This window comes from Dendrobates tinctorius, unplaced genomic scaffold (genome assembly GCF_039654945.1).
Source record: "Dendrobates tinctorius isolate UK_male_01 unplaced genomic scaffold, ASM3965494v1 ptg000066l, whole genome shotgun sequence".
Classification (NCBI taxonomy): domain Eukaryota; kingdom Metazoa; phylum Chordata; class Amphibia; order Anura; family Dendrobatidae; genus Dendrobates; species Dendrobates tinctorius.
Genome location: NW_027361734.1, coordinates 1,771,054 through 1,791,519, shown reverse-complemented (window position 1 = coordinate 1,791,519; position 20,466 = coordinate 1,771,054). Strand labels below are relative to the sequence as shown.

The window sequence follows — 20,466 nt, the reverse complement described above, 5'->3', positions numbered from 1 at the left end:
AAAATCCTGTTTTTCTAATTGTAGATATTTGTTTTTATTTTGTGCAGGAATCTTGTATTGAGATATGCTTTATTTACATCAGCCAAATGGACCATAAAGAAAAATAGTCTGGAGATGTTCATTGACTTCTAAGCGAGAGTGTTCAAGGAACGCTCCATGACATATGCAGAGGGAGGTGGCAATCTGTGACTAAAACCTATTGTCATTTCTCTGTTATATATAGGCATTTATTTTATTGTAATCTGCCAGTGGTGATACTAAGACGACTGAAAATACAACTGTCACGCTCGGACATGGGTAAGTCCAGCAGGCAACACAGCATACAAAAATGACGGAATGGAAAAGGGAGAAGAAGGCACTAATGGTAGGGTGAGATATGGGACACCTCCTGACACCATCCTGTGCTAGTCCATAAGCTCCCTTAACGCCCTATGTGGGTACTTCTTCCTGCCGCAGTCACGTGCCTAGTCCCTGATTGCCACCTCAATGTACCCTGGCTAGTGCACCTGGCAAGCAAGGATGCTAGCCTCATCACTGCAGATGGTAAATCACAGGTGAAGAGACAAACACGGGACAGAAAAAAGAAAGAAATACAAAGCTTTAGGCTCTACTACTAAACCCAACAGCAGCAGAGAATATGGCACTAGGAATACAAACTCCCACAGCAGCAACATTACCGACACAGGAGAGCTCCACACCCATAGCTGGTCTGCATAGGAGAACTCTATTATCGCCGATCAGCTGATGGGTCATGTAACTATTTAAAGATAGGTGGGAGTGGTTACCAGTCAAGATCGGCAGACCAACCTAAAAGAACATCCAGCAAGAGACAAACTTTAACTCTTGCTGGACCAAAAGGACAAAACAACATTTAAATTGCTGCTAGCTGCCATAGCTGCCATGAATCCCATAATGAATCGTGATAAGAACAGAACAGACTATTGGATGAGACCCAATAGTCAGAGAGAAACTGCAAGATTGTAGTCATGGTTAAATATAACTATGTAAAAGCTTAGAAAAAAAATAATCATATTGAAAAAATAAGTTTAACATAAACTTGATTTCAACAATAGGTCATTTTCTGATGTCTCTTCTGTGCTTTGATTTCACACAGACTGCAGGTCTGCAGAGGCAGCGGACATCGTGTTCCTTGTAGATGAGTCTTGGAGTGTAGGAGAAGACAACTTTCAGATTGTTAAAGACTTTATTAGAAGTATGATAAGCTCATTCCAGAATGCAGATGTGCTTGGAAAGGAAGGGATCCGATTTGGAGTTGCAGTTTACGGAGATTCCCCAAGGTAGCACATCATATTGATAATGTACATGCAATGGTTACAATCATTCACATCATTTTCTGATATCACAGTTTACTTCAGTTAACTGACATCACTTCTGTATCAGTCATCACTTTTCTTTTTAATTTAGATAATTGTAGTGAGAAATTGAAAAGTAGATTCTTTCATTGTTTTCACTGTTAAATGGGAGGTTGGATGATATAATGTTCAATGGAAAGTTTTCCCGCATTTTGAAAGTATTTGTTAACAATATCTCATAGTATTCGGCTTTTTATGCAAATCATAATCGAATGTGGTATATGCTGCTCTCCGTATGTAAACTGTACTGTATTTTTCTGCATGAAGTCATAGTGTAGGATTGGTACGGTAACTGTGGGAAGTAGTCAGTTTTAATCTGTATTTTATTTTCCCTGGAATTAACACTCAATCAAAAGAATTCAGTATGTGTTGGGGTGTAAATACTGACCACTAATTATTTGTGCTTATGAATGCTTTTCTTTTAGGGCCCTTTTCACATCAGTGTTTTTTAGCCCATGTTGTCCTTTATTAATAATTCACCTTTGACCCATTAGTGAGACTTTTCATACATCTGTTTTTTAACAGATTTTTTGTTTTTGGTAAACTCAGTGCATGTCCTATACCCAACTGTTTTTGCAGATCACAACCCATGTGGAATCCGTTAAAAGCAGATGTAAAATGAAGACATCTCCCATTCATTTGTAACGGATTTACTGTTAACATATCCAGAGCTGCTTTCTTCACAGTATAAGGGAATGGAAAACTTTCATTGGAAAACTGTCTTTAAAGGGAGTCTGTCAGAAGGTTTTTGCTACCTTATATGAGAGTAGTGTAATGTTGCCAAAGAGAAACTTGAATTCAACGATGTATCACTTAAATTGCTGAGTGAATCAGTTATGACACAATCAGAGTTTTTAGATTTAGAATGTCATATGATTGTCATAAGCAGCTCACTGTCTATGGACTTTGTACATACAGAGCTGAGAAAACTGACCCCGCCCACACCAGACTCTGTATGTACAAAGTCCATAGATAGTGAGCTGCTTATGACAGGAAGGGGTGTTGCAGGACTAATATAGTAAGCCAATGTTAATCTCTTAGTTATAAATTCTTAGTAAACAGCAGCACGCACTTTGACAAGTGATATTTCCCTGAATTCTGTGTTTCAGCCTCAATCTCCTGCTGTCTTCAGATCATATAGCAAAAACCTGCTGAAAGATTCCCTTTAAGTTACCCACCTATATAGCTGAATACACATATATTATCCTCCTTTTCTACCTTCTAACTCTCCCCTCCTTTCATGTCAGTTTGTGAATTTTATTTTCCCAGTCCTGTTTTATGCCCTCAATGCCAATTTAAATGGATACAAGAAAGCATTACACTTCTATACTCATATATAGATGCACAAATAACAGTTCATGTGCATGCAACAAGCTACTCTATGGGTTCATCTTCTCTTTCATAACAGTTAGACCATGCAATAGTAGAAAATTGTTGCAAAATATAAGAAAATATTTTTCTTATAAAAATATAACAATATAACTTTGGAATCTTAAAGAATGTTTACATTAAAAACGTGACACACTGAGAATAATTGCAATCATTTTGTATTATGTCCACTTTCTTAAATAATTCTAGGATGAGCATTGAATTGTCAGATTATGAAACTATTCAAGAAGTGTTGTTGGCACTCCAAAGCGTTACATACAAAGGAGGGAACACAAAGACAGGAGAAGCCCTTGCTTATCTGGCAGATCGAGTGTTTAACCCATCCATTTCAAGAGAAGATGTACCAAAGGTAAGTAGAGATATTGGTAGTTGAAATGACTCAGAATGATCTATATCTATTTAATAAGGGAATAAAAATGTATTAATATAAGTACCTAAGTGGCATGATACAAAAACTTAGCATAGCAGTACATGCAAAAAGAAGAAACTTAGTAATATATCTTATAAGAGCATGTTTCTCTGCTTGTGAGTCACATTTCTTCCCTTTTGCCTTCTGAAATGATCACTCTAAAACAATTCTAAAAGTATACTTTGACACTTAAACCAGGATTATTGGCTCACTGATGAATGTTACTTACAGTCCATAGAAGTACATGAAGAGAGGAGGACAAAGCAACTAAATAGTACAGGATTGCTCAAACTGTATCTTATTTCACCATGTTTTAAATTGTTCGCTAAAAAAAATGGTGTAAAAAAATTCTAAAATAGCTGTTTTTATTCTCAGGCTTTTGAACATTTTTTTAAAACGCTTCAGACTTTCATAGACACCAAGAGTTTAAAAGAAATGACATGAATTCTTCTGTTGTATTCTGCTAGGAAAATGCTCAATACTTTGCAATAGAAAACATAATGAAGACTAAAAAAGATGCCCAGAAGACAATCAGTCATCTTATTGAGAGTTCTGTCAATGCTAGTATTTCCATTGTTTAAGAAATTAAAAAAAACAAAAAAGTCTGTAAAATGCTAGTAAAAAGATAATGCAAAAACAACAATAGATCGCCAGCAAAAATAAACATTGAAATAGTGTGCACGTAAGGTTAAAGAAATACTCAAAAAAATTCTTCTGGCTTACAAACCTCCAGAAAAATGGAACGATTTCTGAAGCATCATTAGCTTGATTTTATTGCTTTGTTTTAGTATATAACATACCATTTAAAATATTTAAAAACATAAATTACATTTTAGATATAAGTTTGGGGATGAATTGTTGCGCCGGGTAAAGGAAAGTTTAGCTATGACAAAAATGTTAGTTGTCAAAGAGAAATATGTTCACAAAGATCTTAAAGGGAATCTGTCAGCAGGTTTTTGCCATGTATGATTGTTTTAGCACCAGGAGCTTATTATTGGTGGGGCACAGCAGCATGTGCATGCTAGTCTGAATCACCCCCTGATGTGATAAGCATCACTGGACATGGTCATTGTATTTACAGATCCAGGTGTGGGTGGGGATAGCTTCCTCAGCTCTGCTGTATTGCTAAATCTAAACACTCTGATTTTGTCAGAACGGTTGCATCCAGTAATCTAAGTGATACATCATTGGATTCAGCTTCTCTTTGCCTTCAGTAGGCTGCTCTAAGATGAGGTTGCAAATACCGGCTGACAGACTGGTTTTAAGACTGGTACTAATAGTCACTAAAATATAGAACTAAAAGGGAGCTTACTGAAGACAGATTTATACTGCTCTTGATCTTGGTGACAAACATGTGCCAAACTTGAATTTAAAATACTTAACATGGAATTGACTACTAGAAATTCTAAAGTTACTTAAATAATGCTACAGAAGTGTGGACTCCTATGAATCAGCTTAATATTTTCAATAAGATTTGGAAATTGTGTTATATGAATATTGCCCTCCCGTTCCCACCTTTTTCCATTCCTATTGCAAACAAGTATATGACCCCTATGTGTTTGTGTATTGGTTGCCTATGAACAGGGAATTCAATAGAGAGGTTTAGTAGAGGAAAAGCCACAACCATGAATAACCCGAGGCATCAGGTCAATAATATTATGGTAAAATATATAATATACCAACGGTGCTAGTGTGCAGGGATGATTCAGCAGCGAGTAAAAAAACCCCACACCACCAGGGGTGAAAATAAACAATTTAAACAAAATGATACTCGCGCTGTGAATTAATGGAGATTAAAAAAAATATATATATATATATATATATATATATAGTTACCGGTAGGATCAAGATAATAAACTCATAAGCATTAATTGCTAGAAGATACTGAGTATTAATGGATCAAACTACAAAAAAGACAGAACAAAGCATTGGTTAAAAAAAAAAAAGTGAAGTGTCCGGGTTAGGCTCTAGTGACTAAGAACATGGTCGGTATTGCGCTCTAATAGTTAATTAAAAACACCTACCATATAGCTATGCAGACATAAATAAAAACAGAAACAAACACACTGGGGGAACCATAAAGTGCTATAAATGTAACTTGCACCTACCCCCACTGTGACTATTACCTCTGAATAGGAGTGCAGTGGAAAATGCCAGGTGGTTCACTAATGTGAACAGACTTTTAAGCAGTAGATTCACTGCTGTGAGTGGACTTTTAAGCGGTAGAAGCCAGCGGCATATACTTGCTAATCATTTAGGAAGTCTCTCAATCAGTAGATAAAAAAACAAATAAATCACCGAGCTCTGTTCCGGCTGGTAACAGGCTCCAGGTGCAGGCAAACGTCCGATAATCCTCCGATAGTGATAGATCCATGTGAATGGCGTGAGAGCAGGGAAAAGAGCATAAATGATCGCTCACCAGAGTAGACACAATCCAACGGCGGTCAGCATACCAGCCGCATTATAGATTATAGACACCCGCGGTCAGCATGGTGTGAGTCCGGCAGGACCTGCAATGATAATCCAGATCAGGTGGCGGGCGCAGTCACGTGATGTCTGAAAACGAGAGTGCTGCTTGAGCCAAAATTCCAACTAGTTTCGGAATAGCACGGATTCCTTCCTCAGGGATGGCTCATCATGCACTCGGTGGGGTTAAATACCTTTGGCTCAGCAATGAATAGCTAGTACAAACAGATGATGTTAATCAAAAGCATAGACAATATAGAGTCACTGCACATGCTGGTTATGCTTAATGTGAAATAAATTTATTGCTTGACGGTGAGGAAGCGACAAAGCTGGTATGCTGACTGCCGTTGGATAGTGTCTACTCTGGTGAGCGATCATTTATGCTCTTTTCCCTGCTCTCACGCCACTCACACTGAATCTATCACTATCGGAGGATTATCGGATGTTTGCCTACACCTTGAGCCTGTTACCGGCCGGAACAGAGCTCGGTTATTTTATCTACTGATTGAGAGACTTCCTAAACGATTAGCAAGTATATGCCGTTGGCTTCTACCGCTTAAAAGTCCGCTCACAGCGGTGAATCTACTGCTTAAAAGTCTGTTCACATTAGGTAACCACTGGTCGTTTCCCACTGCACTCCTATTCAGAGGTAATAGTCACAGTGGGGGTAGGTGCAAGTTACACTTATAGCACTTTATGGTTCCCCCAGTGTGTTTGTTTCTGTTTTTATTTTTGTCTGCATAGCTAGTTTTTTTATCTACTGATTGAGAGACTTCCTAAACGATTAGCAAGTATATGCCGCTGGCTTCTACCGCTTAAAAGTCCGCCCACAGCGGTGAATCTACTGCTTAAAAGTCTGTTCACATTAGTGAACCACCTGGCGTTTCCCACTGCACTCCTATAAAGAGGTAATAGTCACAGTGGGGGTAGGTGCAAGTTACATTTATAGCACTTTATGGTTCCCCCAGTGTGTTCGTTTATGGTTTTATTTATGTCTGCATAGTTATATGGTAGGTTTTTTTAATTAACTATTAGAACGCAATACCAACCATGTTCTTAGTCACTAGAGCCTAACCCAGACACTTCACTTTTTTTTCTTTAACCTATGTTTTGTTCTGTCTTTTTTGTAGTTTAATCCATTAATACTCAGTATCTTCTAGCAATTAATGCTTATGAGTTTATTGTCTTGATCCTACAGGGAACTATATATATATATATTTTTATTCTCCATTGATTCACAGCGCGAGTATCATTTTGTTTAAATTCAATAATATTATGGGTTTAATTTGATGCCTTTTTAACTTAAGCCTAAGGTCAGGACTCAGGAAGTTTTTGGTAGGTACGTGCCATAACTTCATTGACCTTTGAGACATTGATCAAGTTCAAAGTAATCTTGAGTTGTCAGTAGAGTTGAGCGACTTTGGTCTGATCGGGTTTCATGAAACAAAATTTGAGTCGGATGAAACTGGTCCGACTAGGGCATAAAAAGTTGGAATTTCGTCCGAAACGTGACCCCAGTGCAAGTCAATGGGAAATAAAAGTCGGCATTGAGTGGATGAATGTCATCCGCTCAATGCTGACTTTTATTCCCCATTGACTTGCATTGGGGTCGGGTTTCGGACAAAACTCCGACTTTTTTTGCCCTAGTCGGACCAGTTTCATCCGACTCAAATTTTGTTTCATGAAACCCGATCCGACCAAAGTCGCTCAACTCTAGTTGTCAGCTCTAACATCTGACATATTTCTAACTTTTATTTCATATTCAATAATTCTCCTACACAGATTGTTCTGCTGCTGACTGATGGTAAATCTGGAGACTTGGTAGAAGAGAAAGCCCAACGACTACAGGATAGAGGAGTTACAGTATTTGCTATAGGTTTGTGAATTTGTCCGATTACTATGCAGCAAAATTTCAGTATTTGGAACTCATGGTCCCTAACCAATAGTTGCTTGATGACACTGCTCTTTTAAAGACGTTATATTATGTATAATTTCAAAAAAGAAAATACAAGACCATTATTTAGACTCATAAGAGGACATGTGGATATATATATATATGGTACATAAGCACCTGGAACGTCAAAGTGAAATACCATACATATAAGAATCTAACATAAGAGATCAGGTTTTTTCCATTGCATCATAAATTCATCCAGGAGAGAGCCTTAGGGTAAAGAATAAATTCTGTTACTGCAGCCTTACTTACTTTATGCTGACTTATTTTACTTGATTCTAACATAGCGATAAAACCAAAATGATGTGGAGAGGCGGCGATGCTACGTTGCTGGCTTGTCAATGAATAAGGATGACCAGAAAGGATTAGATTAGTGGAATAGGTATAGGGGTTTATTCTCAATGCTCTTCAAAGTACAACTGACTTCTTCATCAGAATCACAAATCTTGTGGTTCTTCTAATGGAAAAGTTAGTTGTACTTTGAAACACTTTGAGAAAAAAACATATTTTGTCTAGATAACTCCCTGGCTTACGTCCTTTTGTTTTTTTTTAGCCAATAATCATGTTGAGAATATGGTTTCTTTGCTACTTAAGGTAAATACTGCACTCCTGTATGAATCTGTAGTTGAGATCTGTAAGCAGTGCAAATGAGGTTTGGGATCTCTCTGAAGTGCTATTATCCCTGTGTTCTTAACTGGTGGTTCAGTATCGTGGAAATCAGTTAAAATCTTCAAGCACATCTATAGTATATGTCTTCAGATGGATTTCTACTTTAAATTCACTTCATACATACAACTCATCAATGATTAGTATAATCTAATAGTAGTTTTGAACTGCTACAATATTTGTATCTATTAAAGAGTAATTGTTGTTTTAATTTAGCTCCTCCCTCCTCCCAGTATCTGCCATCTTCCATCTCAGTAGTGATAAAGTCTGTCATCACTGAATACAGATTTTACCTCAGACCTGAGAATTTTGGTAACTAATGATCAGTTCTGAAAGAATCAGATTTGTCTGATAAGATACATTGCAAAGTTTCTTATTTTCTTGTGCACTGTTGATTTATGAAATATAAATTAAAACGACGTTTACTCTTTAAGTCGTCAGAGACATGATTTTGAGACATTACTAATTAGCACAATCCATACCAATATAAAAAAAATCAATTATACAATAATTTGAAAGATAATTGTCAGGAACACCGCACTGCACTTGCTCACTGAGCCAGTGCGGGTGTCCTGAGTACAAAGACAGTACTCAAAGATACCTGTGGAGCAGGGCAGCAGCGGTGATGATGCGTGCTTCAGAGTATCAGGACCTGAAGCACATGACTGCTGGGGGCGTGGCCTAAGCTCCACAGATCTAGGAGCTGCAGGGAAACTCCTAGAAAGGTAACTACGGGACAATGTTACCAAGGGGCATAGACAGAGACAGAAACCAGACGAAGCCAGGGTCAAAGCACCAGATAGCAATACAGTACCACGGGGTTTAGACAGAAAGGATAGTCAGGACGTAGCAATAGGTCAGAAAACCAGAACGTACAATAGACGGTACAATAGAGACAAACTGTAACGGAGTAACAATAGCCAAGCCAGGAGGTCAGAACCGGAGAAGACAGTAGTACCAAAGCGAGAGATGGAGTACAGAGTGAGGGAACAGGCCGGGTCATACACGGGAAGCAAACAAGCAACGCAGAATACACGCACACCAGGGGTCAGACACACCAGAACAACAGTATAGCTGACAGAGAACCCTGGTAAAGAGTGAGTATAAATACCCCTCCCAGATCCAGAAAGAGGCCACGAACACTTAACCCTGTGAGTGCAGGGCAAGAACCCTGTTCAAACCATGACAATAATAAAGTAGAAATCAATATACACAACAAAAACTGCCTGTTTTGTAACCTCAGATTTACTTTATATATTTCACAGGGCAGGAATCACATGTACTATGCTTTTCTTAAACAATTGCGCAAATAATTTAAAGGGATTTTCCCAAGTGCAAAGCTAATTTTAATGTTCATTTTAATAAATAGATTTTGGAATAATAATTATTTTCACATTTGGGTGTGTTAAAAAAATGTTCCTGTGCTGAGATAATCTTATCAATGTGCCCCTGCTGTGCACTGTGTAATGGCCGTGTCTGACCGTGCAGGAACATGGTCTGATCATACCACAGCTCTTGGGCAGGGGAGGAAGCAAAAGAGAGTATACAGACATTACAGAAGTGGAGGACCCCAGAAAGTATACAGACAGGACAGCATGGGATCATAGCTGATTCTTTTTGTGAGATAAAGCATCTCCCTGCCTGATTTTAAAAAATGTTTCAGAATTATTTGTGATCCCATGTTGCAATGTCTGTATACTGTGACAGGGTCACTGGCACAGTGTATGAGGGGAGATATGTGTCACTGCGCATAATTGTGTCAGTGAAGTGAAACCAGGATATTTTCCTCCAGCACACTACTTGTTGAGAGGGTTAGATTAAAGTTGCAGACATTGGCTGGTTTTATGTGGGCATCCATAGAGTGAGTAGGAGGGTGCCCACCATATCTCCACCTGCAGAGCTGACATCGGCAGGTGTATTGACAGGACCTGGGATGATTTCATGGTCATGTGATTATCACATAGTCTGGCTTAAATAGCTTGACTTGATAGTCAGTGGGTGGTGTGGTTTTGGAGAGCGCAAGTCTCCAAATGGCGGCTCAAGGTGGAGCTTAATACACGTGGTGATCTGAGCAGGCGAATCCCTCAGAAAAGTGGACTTTGTCGTATGCTATCTTTTTATTTTACCATTATGCCAGAAAGGTTGTGTTTATTTTGCTGAACCCTGCGATGGTCTATGCTGTCCATAATAAACCAGCAGGTGATTTACCACAAGAAGCGTTTCTGTGTCTACCTTGGGAAGCAGCTGAGTGAGTCAACCCCTCACATTACTTTTTTTGCTTCCTCCCATGTCCTGGAGGCGTGGTATGATAAGACCATGTTCCGTGCACAGTCAGAAACAACTATTAAACAGTACATCACATGAGCACAATTATAAGATTTTCTCAGCACAGGAACAATTTTTTTAAACACATCCAAATGTGGAAATCATTATTATTACAAGATCTATTGATTAAAATGAATTCTGTTCATGGAACAACCCCTTTAAAAGGGTCATCTCATCCCCCTTTCTTTTTTCTCCTGGCTTCTTGTTAAAGTTTTTTCTCTTCAACGATACATATATGTATGATCAAATGCCTTTTAGCCTTTTATTTATAATGCTTTATTTATACAATGTTTTGTACATGCTAGATGCTCTTTTTCTTTAATTACAGACTGTCAGTAACAATTAATAATCCTTTATGTCGACATAATCTTTCTATCAACATTTTTATTATAAAAGTAGTACCTATGAAAATAGGGGGTGAATATCTCCAAACTGAATGCTGATATAGCTGTTCACTGTCTGCTATTTCATCCTTCTTCTCTGCTAGATTTCTAAAACTTAATATGGACAAAGCAAAATTCATCATCTTTCCCCATCTCACTCGACCCCCTCTAATGGACCTATCCGTTAAAGTAAATGGCTGCTTACACTCCCCAGTCTCACAGGCTCGCTGCCTTGGGGTAATCCTTGACCCTGATCTCTCCTTCAAACTACATATCTAAGCCCTTTCCACTTCCTGCAGACTTCAACTCAAAAATATTTCCCACATCCATACATTCCTCAACCAAGAATCTGCAAAAACCCTAGTCCATGCCCTCATTATCTCCCGCCTTGACTACTGCAACCTACTGCTCTGTGGCCTCCCCTCTAACACTCTCACACCCCTCCAATCTATTCTAAACTCTGCTGCTCGACTAATCCACCTGTCCCCTTGCTATTCCCCAGCCTCTCCCCTCTGTCAATCCCTGCATTGGCTCCCCATTACCCAAAGACTCCAGTTCAAAACCCTATCCATGACATACAAAGCCATCCACATCCTGTGTCCTCCATACATCTGTGACCTTGTCTCCCGGTACTTACCAGCACGCAACGTCTGATCCTCACAAGATCTTCTTCTCGACTTCCTTCTTATCTCCTCTTCCCGCAATCGCATACAAGATTTCTCCCGTGCATCACCCCTACTCTGGAACTCTCTACAGCAACATATCAGACTCTTGCCTACCGTGGAAACCTTCAAAAGGAACCTGAAGTCCTACCTCTGCCGACAAGCCTACAACCTGCAGTAACCACCGATCCACCAAACCATTGCACGACCAGCTCTACCCTCACCTACTGTATCCTCACCCATCCCTTGTAATTTGTGAGCCCTCGTGGGCTGCATCCTCTCTCCTCCTGTACCAGTCATAACTTGTATTTTTTAAGATTATTGTAATTGTTTTTCATTATGTATACCCCTCCTCACATGTAAATCGCCATGGAATAAATGGCGCTAAAATAATATATAATAATGATAATATATGGAGGAAATAGGTATATGTTTAACATCTTGTCTGCCTTTTACTTAGGTATAAAGAATGCTGACCAAAGGGAGTTAATGAAAATTGCGTCTGATCCTGTTGAAGAGCATGTTATTATTGTTATAGACTTTTGGTCTCTCTTTGATATGCTTCCCCGGATTGCAAGAAGAATCTGTTTCATTGCTTCAGAGCCTCCAAGGCCGATCAAACAGATTGTAGAAAGTGAGTCTAATTAGAACTTAATCTATAACGCAAACTGGACAAATAATATCTCACTTGTTTGCCTTTCCCGTTTAGCTAAATATCCTCACTCTTTCTTTTGATCTATAACAACCTGTTAAATGACATGTGAAATAATTTTTGTAGAACTGTCAAAGGTTATCAGATAAATAAGCTGAAACAGAACCCTATAAAGCCAATAGGAGATTGACACATTATAGACAATCGTATACTTGTAGACTCCAGAGTAAGCTCGGCTAAAATCAAATAGTGTAGACTAAACAAAATCTACACAGATGATAAAGCAGAGCTTACTATGGGTAGTGAACTTTCACTTTTTCTAAAATTATTACATCATCAGTTATTAAACAAACATTAGAAAAAAATTCATTTTTTTCTTCTCTAAGTATTTGAAAAGGGTTAAATTAAGAAACTGACTGTCATACCTGAAATAACCAGACCTCATACAGTCTAAAGCATGGGGTCTCAAACTCGGCAGAGTAAATGGGCCACACATAAAAAAAATTTAAGCTGGCGGGCCGCATTCCTTCAAACTTAATGCAGTCACAATTGATAGTGGTATCTAAGGGGTTAAACGGCCGAGATCGGTGCTAATACTGATCATGGCCGTTCAAATAGGTTGTCAGCTGCGATGTACAGCTTACCTCAGCGGATGATAGTGTCGGCTCTGCATGTGAGTCGGCGCTATCATCTCGCTGTACACGCACAGCCACAGTCACCTGCAAAATCCAGCAATGGGGTGAAAGTCACGCCTCCACTCTCTGTGCGCTGGCGTTATGTCATTACACAATGCCAGAGGGATGTCATCACGGAGGGCCACTAAGGAGAGGCGCACTCCACCTCTCTTCTAGAGTGAGCAGTGGCGTAACTACAAAGTTATGGGCCCTGGTGCAAACTTTCAAATGGGGGCCCCCATGCCAAAATACATGCACATCTCCGCTCAGCACACCTCGTACACACGCAGCTCCACTCCAAACACGTCGTACACACGTGGCTCTGCACACCTTGACACGCGGCTCCGCTCCGTACACCTCATACACACATGGCTCCACTCCGTACACCTCGTACACACATGGCTCTGCTCCCTACACCTCGATCCTCATACACACAAGGCTCCGCTCCATACACCTCGTGCACAAGCGGCTCCGCTCCGTACACCTCGTGCACACGTGGCTCTGCTCCGTACACCTCGTGCACACGCGGCTCTGCTCCGTACACCTCGTACACACGCGGCTCCACTCTGTACACCTTGTGCACACATGGCTCCGCTCTGTACACCTCGTCCACACGTGGCTCCGCTCCGTACACCTCTTGCACACGCGGCTCTGCTCCGTACACCTCGCGCACACGCGGCTCCGCTCTGTACACCTCTTGCACATGCGGCTCCGCTCTGTACACCTCGTACACATGTGGCTCTGCTCCGTACACCTCGTACACACGCGGTTCCGCTCCGTACACCTCGTACACACGGCTCCGATCCATACACCTCGTACACACATTCCACGGACTGACAGAATGGAGAAGATGGAGAAATTTCTTTCCACATCTTATCATCATCTGAGAGAATAGGATCACACTATGATCCCACAAAAATCACCACATAGCCCAAGCCCACCACTATTAAACATCCATTTTAGACATATTATACATGAAAAAATACCCAGATGTGTGTACAGATCAATAGTATATATTCATATAATACAAAAGAAAAATTTCCCTATAAATCACATAACTTGTCTATATTCAACACAGAAATTCACCAATTATACACACCTACTATTGCGCTATCACTGGCATCCTCTGGTGCTAGCTAATTTATTATCCTATATGTTTATTCATGACCTAGAAGATTGGGATTGGATCTGGGCTTCCAGGATGAATATGCTCACATATAATTTGTGGATTTTGTATTGAATATAGAAAAGTTATGTGATTTATAGCATTTATAGTGAAATCTTTTTTTTGTATTTTATGAATATATACTATTGATCTGTAGATACATCTGGGTTTGTTATTTTATGTATAAAATGTATGTTTAATAGTGGTGGGCTTGGTCTATGTGGTGATTGGTGTGTGTTCACCCACCACACTATATAGGTTCACCATTTTGTGTACTGTAAGTACTTGAGAAACACCCACCTATGGTCGAAATATGGCATTTTTATCTGTTAAGGTGGAATAAAACGAGCTTTTTTTTAATTTCACCTTGGACTGGATGCTGTCTACACTTTTTTCGTTTGCTACATATATTACCGAGTGGGTTCCTTGGTCAATATGCGTCCTTCACAGTGAGTGATGCCAGCCACTTTGTCTATTGTACTTTTTACAACTTGTCAGACTAGGAGGTGTGGTCTCACAGAAAAGAGTTGTGACTTGTCAGAAAAGAGACCTGGCTTAACCCCTTCACGACCAATGACGCCACATAGGTGTCATGAAAGTGGGTGCCAATCCGACCAGTGACGCCTATGTGGTGTCAAGAGAAGATCACGCTCCTGCAGATCGGGTGACCAGGTTTAATCAAAGGTCACCCGACCCGCCTTTGCAGGGGGACCTAGACTTGACCCCAGGGGGGTGGCTTCGCCCCTCCTGGGGATACGATCACTCCTGGTGACTTTTTAGTCACCCCCCTCAGATCTGATTGGAGCTAGCGTCCATGTGACGCTAGCCCTCCAATCAGATGTGAGGGGGCGGAGTATAATGATGGCTGCCTCCTTCCTCAGCCTCATCCCACCTGTGGAAGCTGAGGATGGAGGTGACTGACCGCTGCCCTGCCGCGTGATCGCTGCCGCCACCACTGCCGCCTCCACTGCCTCTACCAGTCACCTAGGTACACACCGCTTCTCCCCCGCCACCTGTTTCCATCCCCCCAACCTTCGATCACCGCCCCCTGCACTCCTGGTTAACCCCTGCACCCCTGATCATCTCACCTGCTGCTGCCGGCTCCTCAGCCCCTTCCTCCTGTGATTGACAGCCCCCTCCTGCCACCCCCGTGATCACCCCTCAGCCCCCCTGATTAACCCCTGCCCCCCTGATTAACCCCTGCCCACCTGATTAACCCCTGCCCACCTGATCAACCCCTGCCCGTCTGATCAACCTCTGCTGCTGCTGCATATCCAACTCCTCAGACCCCTTCTGTCCCCCCCACGCCTGACAACCCCTTTCTGCCCCGGTGATCATCCCTGAGCCCCAGTGATCACCCCTGATCACCCCCTGCCCTCCTGATCACCCCCCTGCTGCTTCTGCATATCCACTTCCATCTCTTCAGCCCCCTCCTGCTCCCCTGCACCTGACAGGCCCCTTCTGCCCCCCGTGATCACCCCCTGATCAACCCCTGTCCCCCTGATCAACCCCTGCTGCTGCATATCCACCTCCATCTCCTCAGCCCCTTTCTGCCCCCTCGCATCTGACAGCCCTTTCTGCCCCCGGTGATCACCCCGTGATCACCCCCTGATCAACCCCTGCTGCTGCATATCCACCTCCATCTCCTCAGCCCCTTTCTGCCCCCTCATGCCTGACAGCCCTTTCTGCCCCCAGTGATCATCCCCCTGCTGCTGCATCTCCTCTGCCACCCGCATACCTGACAGCTCCCTCCTGCCCCCCACGCGCTTGACAGCTCCCTCCTGCTCTCCGCGCACCTGACAGCTCCCTCCTGCCCCCTGCATGCCTGACAGCTCCCTCCTGCCCCCTGCGTGCCTGACAGCTCCCTCCTGCAGTATAGTTTCACCAAACACTCACACATACACACGCACACGCCACACACACCATGTCCCGCTCATCCCAGTCATCAAGGGTCTACTCAGTTGAGGGGGCATATGACATTATTGCCTCTGAAACTGATAGTGAGAGAGAGGACCCCACCTTTCTCTATTCCTCCCACTCTTCCTCCTCCAGCGACACAGACTCACCGCCACTGAGATGTCGCAGGACGAGAAATCATCTGGAGCCCAGGGAGGAAAACTCGGAGGCCTTAGAGGAAGAGTTGGAGACCTTGGAGGAAGTCCCACAGCCCAGTGTGAGTTTCCCCGAACCTAGTGCTATTCACGCCCAACCTAGCACTAGTTCTCCCTCCTGGACTCCCGTCCCTGAAGATTTTGCTCCACGTATTCCTGATTTCGTTCCTCAATCAGGAATCCAGTTTGAGACTGCCAACTTCAGAGAAATAGACCTTTTCAAAGTCTTTTTCTCAGAGTCAATAGTCAATCTCATGGTGGAGCAAACAAACTTGTACACTCAGCAATTTTTGGCCGAACACCCAATTTCTTCATTCTCTACTTGGAGTCCCGTGGACTCTGTAGAAATGATTAAATATTGGAGACTGGTCCTTCACGTGGGGATTGTGAAGAAACCAGAAATTCGCCAATACTGGAGTACTGATATTTTATATCAAACTCCAGCATTTGGCATGGTTATGAGTCGCAGACGTTTTGAGGCGATTCATAAATTTCTTCATTTCAGGGACAACACTGAAAGCTTTCCCCACGATGACCTGAATTTTGATAGGCTGTTCAAAATTCGGCCAGTCGTCGAACACTTCAGCAACAAGTTTACTGAAGTGTACATTCCTGAAGTTTGTGTGGATGAATCCCTCATCCACTTCAAAGGGAGGCTTCAGTTCCATCAGTACCTGCTCAGCAAAAGGGCGAGGTACAGGATAAAACTCTACAAGCTGTGTAAGAGTACCTCAGGGTACACTTTCAGCTTTAGAGTTTACGAAGGAAAGGACAGTAGGATACAGCCCCCAGAATGTCCACCTGCTCTGGGGGTGAGTGGGAAAATAGTGTGGGATTTGGTCCACCCAATGCTTGATAAAGGTTACCATCTGTAAGTTGATAACTTTTATTCAAGCATCGCACTATTTCAATCCCTCTCTGCCAGAGCTACCGTCGCTTGTGGTACCGTGTGCAGAAACCAGAGGGGTCTCCCTTAGACGCTAATTAAGCAGGTTCTCCCAAAGGGTGAGAGCCGAGCCCAATGTAGTGGCAACAGGCTTGTGGTCAAATTCAAAGACAAAAGAGGCGTCTTTTTCTTGACCACAATCCATGATCCCAGCACCACGGCCACCACTGTTCGAGGTACCCCAGCACAGGTCCTCAAACCGGACTGTGCCCTGGAGTACAACCATCACATGGGGGAGTTGATCTTTCTGATCAAGTCCTCCAGCCCTATAGTACCATGTGGAAGGCGAAGGTGTGGTACTAAAAACTGGCTGTGCACATAGTACAAATGGCACTGTATAACGCATGCATGCTATCACGATGTGCAGGCCAGAAAAACTCCTTCCTTCAGTTCCAGGAGGCGGCGATAAGGTCATGATTTTTGGAGACGAGGATGGAGCGCGGCCCAGCACCCCTGGAACTCAAGTTTCCTGTATGGTACCAGGGCAACATTTTCCCCGTGAGGAGAGAAAAAAAAAAGGTGTCGGGTGTGCTATAAAAGGGGGGCAAGAAGGGAAACTCGTTTCCAATGTGAAACGTGTCCCGACAAACCTGGACTGTGTTTAAATGAATGCTTCAGAATTCATCACACGTCCATGGACTAAACACGTCCTGACATTCCACGACAGAACTCACCCAGACCAGCCTGACATACACAACACCACACACACACCAACCTGACGTACTCTACACCACACCACACACACCAACCTGACATAAACTACACCACGCACATCAACCTGACGTAGTGTACGTCAGGTTGGTGTGCATGGCGTAGTGTACGTCAGGTTGGTGTGTGGTGTATACTATACCACACACATCAACCTGACATACACTACACCACACCACGCATACCAACCTGACATGCAATACACCACGCACATCAACCTGACGTAGTGTCAGGTTGGTGTGCGTGGCGTAGTATACGTCAGGTTGGTGTGTGTGGCGTAGTGTACGTCAGGTTGGTGTGTGTGTGGTGTATACTATACCATACACACCAACCTGACGTACACTACATACTTTCCATAAGCGACATTGTGTCCACTAATGATTGGAGCTAATTTTCCATTCAAAAAGTCAAACGGCACTCCTACCCTTCCGGGCCCTGCCGTGTACCCAAACAGTGGTTTATGACCACATATGAGGTATCAGTGTTCTCAGGAGAAATAGCCCAACAAATTTTAGGATCCATTTTATCCTGTTGCCCATGTAAAAATGAAAATATTGAGGCTAAAAGAATATTTTGGTGAAAAAAAGTAGTTTTTCTTTTTTACAGATCAGTTTGTGAAGCACCTGGGCGTTCAAGGTGCTCACTATGCATCTAGATAAGTTCCTTGGGGGGTCTAGTTTCCAAATTGGGGTCACTTGAGGAGGTGCTCTAATGTTTAGGCACACAGGGGCTCTCCAAATGCGACATGGCAACCGCTAACAATTGGAGCTAATTTTCTATTCAAAAAGTCAAATGGCGCTCCTTTCCTTCCGGACCCTGCCGTGCACCCAAACAGTGGTTTATGACCATATATTAGGTATCGGTGTACTCAGGAGAAATTGCCCAACAAATTTTAGGATCCATTTTATCCTGTTGCCCATATGAAAATGAAAAAATTGATGCTAAAAGAAAATTTTTGTTGGAAAAATTAAAATGTACATTTTTTTCTTCCACGTTGCTTTAGTTCCTGTAAAGCACCTGAAGGGTTAATAATCTTCTTGAATGTAGTTTTGAGTAGCTTGAGGGGTGCAGTTTTTAGAATGGTGTCACTTTTGGGTATTTTCTGCCACTTAGACCCCTCAACGTGACTTCAAATGTGAGGTGGTCCCTAAAAAAATGGTTTTATAAATTTTGTTGTAAAAATGAGAAATTGCTGGTCAACTTTTAACCCTTATAACTTCCTAACAAAAAAAATGTTGTTTCCAAAATTGTGCTGATGTAAAGTAGACATGTGGGAAATGTTATTTAGTAACTATTTTGTGTCACATAACTCTCTGGCTTAACAGAATAAAAATTCAAAATGTGAAAATTGCAACATTTTCAAAATTTTTGCCAAATTTCTGATTTTTTCACAATATGGGAAGAGACACACAGCCGTAAAACTGGGACGAGGATCACAACATGATGCTAAGATTGGCTGACCCAAGCATGACAGCATGTATTTCTATTCAGCTCTAACGCTTGAGTTGGCAAAGCTGACCTCCAGTCCGAGCATTGAGTTGAGATCCTCGTCCCCATTATACGACCATGTGACCCTTCCCCAAATGTTTGTATATTGTATAAATGCTTGTGTATTTTGTTCATAAAATATTCTTTAATTTTTTCAGGTGAAAAAATTATTGGCCCTCGAGATTTGATAGTAAGTGAACAGAGTTACAATTCAATGCGTGTTACTTGGAGCCCAGCAACAGGAGAAGTAACAGGCTACCAAATTGTGTTAAATTCTCTGACATCTTCTGGCCGTCTTAATACATATGACCAAAGACAGGTAAGCAGTGATATAAATGGTTCGATTCACTGACAAAGTCTGATTCTTAGGCCTCGCTCACATGGCTGTATAACACGGCCGAGTTCTATTGGATGTTTAATCGGATAGCACTTGGCCCAATGTTATACTCTGTGGCAGTGCAGACCTGCGATTATTTTATCATGTCAATTCGGCATGAGAAAACAATAGCATCACGCTACAAGTGCATCCAAGAATAATAGTGCTCGTCTCTCATCCATTCAAGTCTATGGGTGCTTGCATAACATCAGACTGACATCCGTGTGTATTCCAATGTACGTGTTCTGGGATAATGGAGAAGATGTAGAAAATTACTTTCTCTGTATTCTCTGCACCTGTGCTGTGATTCTCTCATGTGAGAGAATCGGATCACACTGACATGACACACAGATCAGACTCTAACACAGTTCGATCCAAGTGTCATTAGCATAATCAGCACGATTCTCTCACGCAAGAGAACATATGCGTGTCTGACCCCGGCCTTACTCATGAACTTCAGATTCGATTGTGATTTTGCATCTGGTTTACTAAGACAAAACTGGTAGAATATACAAAAAAAAGTATAAATCTTTCCATTATATTTCCTGTCAGTCTGTCAGTTTTCACCATCAATGTTTCATCAGCGATTCTTACATATGAAAAACAAATACTTAGCAAAACTTCTTCTATTTATCGCAGTGTTTATAACAACTGTGAGATGTCTGTGATTTGCACAGGCCCATACACTTATGTGGCTAATTACCGTATATACTCGTGTA

At 41.8% G+C, this 20,466-nt stretch overlaps 1 protein-coding gene across 1 annotated transcript in view; it reads left to right on the top strand.

The window, feature by feature from the left end:
* Positions 1-293: 293 nt before the first annotated feature.
* The window catches only part of LOC141095090 (uncharacterized), a 616,558-nt gene continuing 596,385 nt past the window's right edge, over positions 294-20,466 (top strand). Inside the window, exons 1-6 of the mRNA XM_073580971.1 lie at positions 294-297; positions 1,115-1,298; positions 2,952-3,111; positions 7,420-7,513; positions 12,088-12,261; positions 19,530-19,690. Coding sequence (XP_073437072.1) covers positions 294-297; positions 1,115-1,298; positions 2,952-3,111; positions 7,420-7,513; positions 12,088-12,261; positions 19,530-19,690 — 777 coding nt within the window. The remainder of the gene's footprint in view (positions 298-1,114; positions 1,299-2,951; positions 3,112-7,419; positions 7,514-12,087; positions 12,262-19,529; positions 19,691-20,466) is intronic.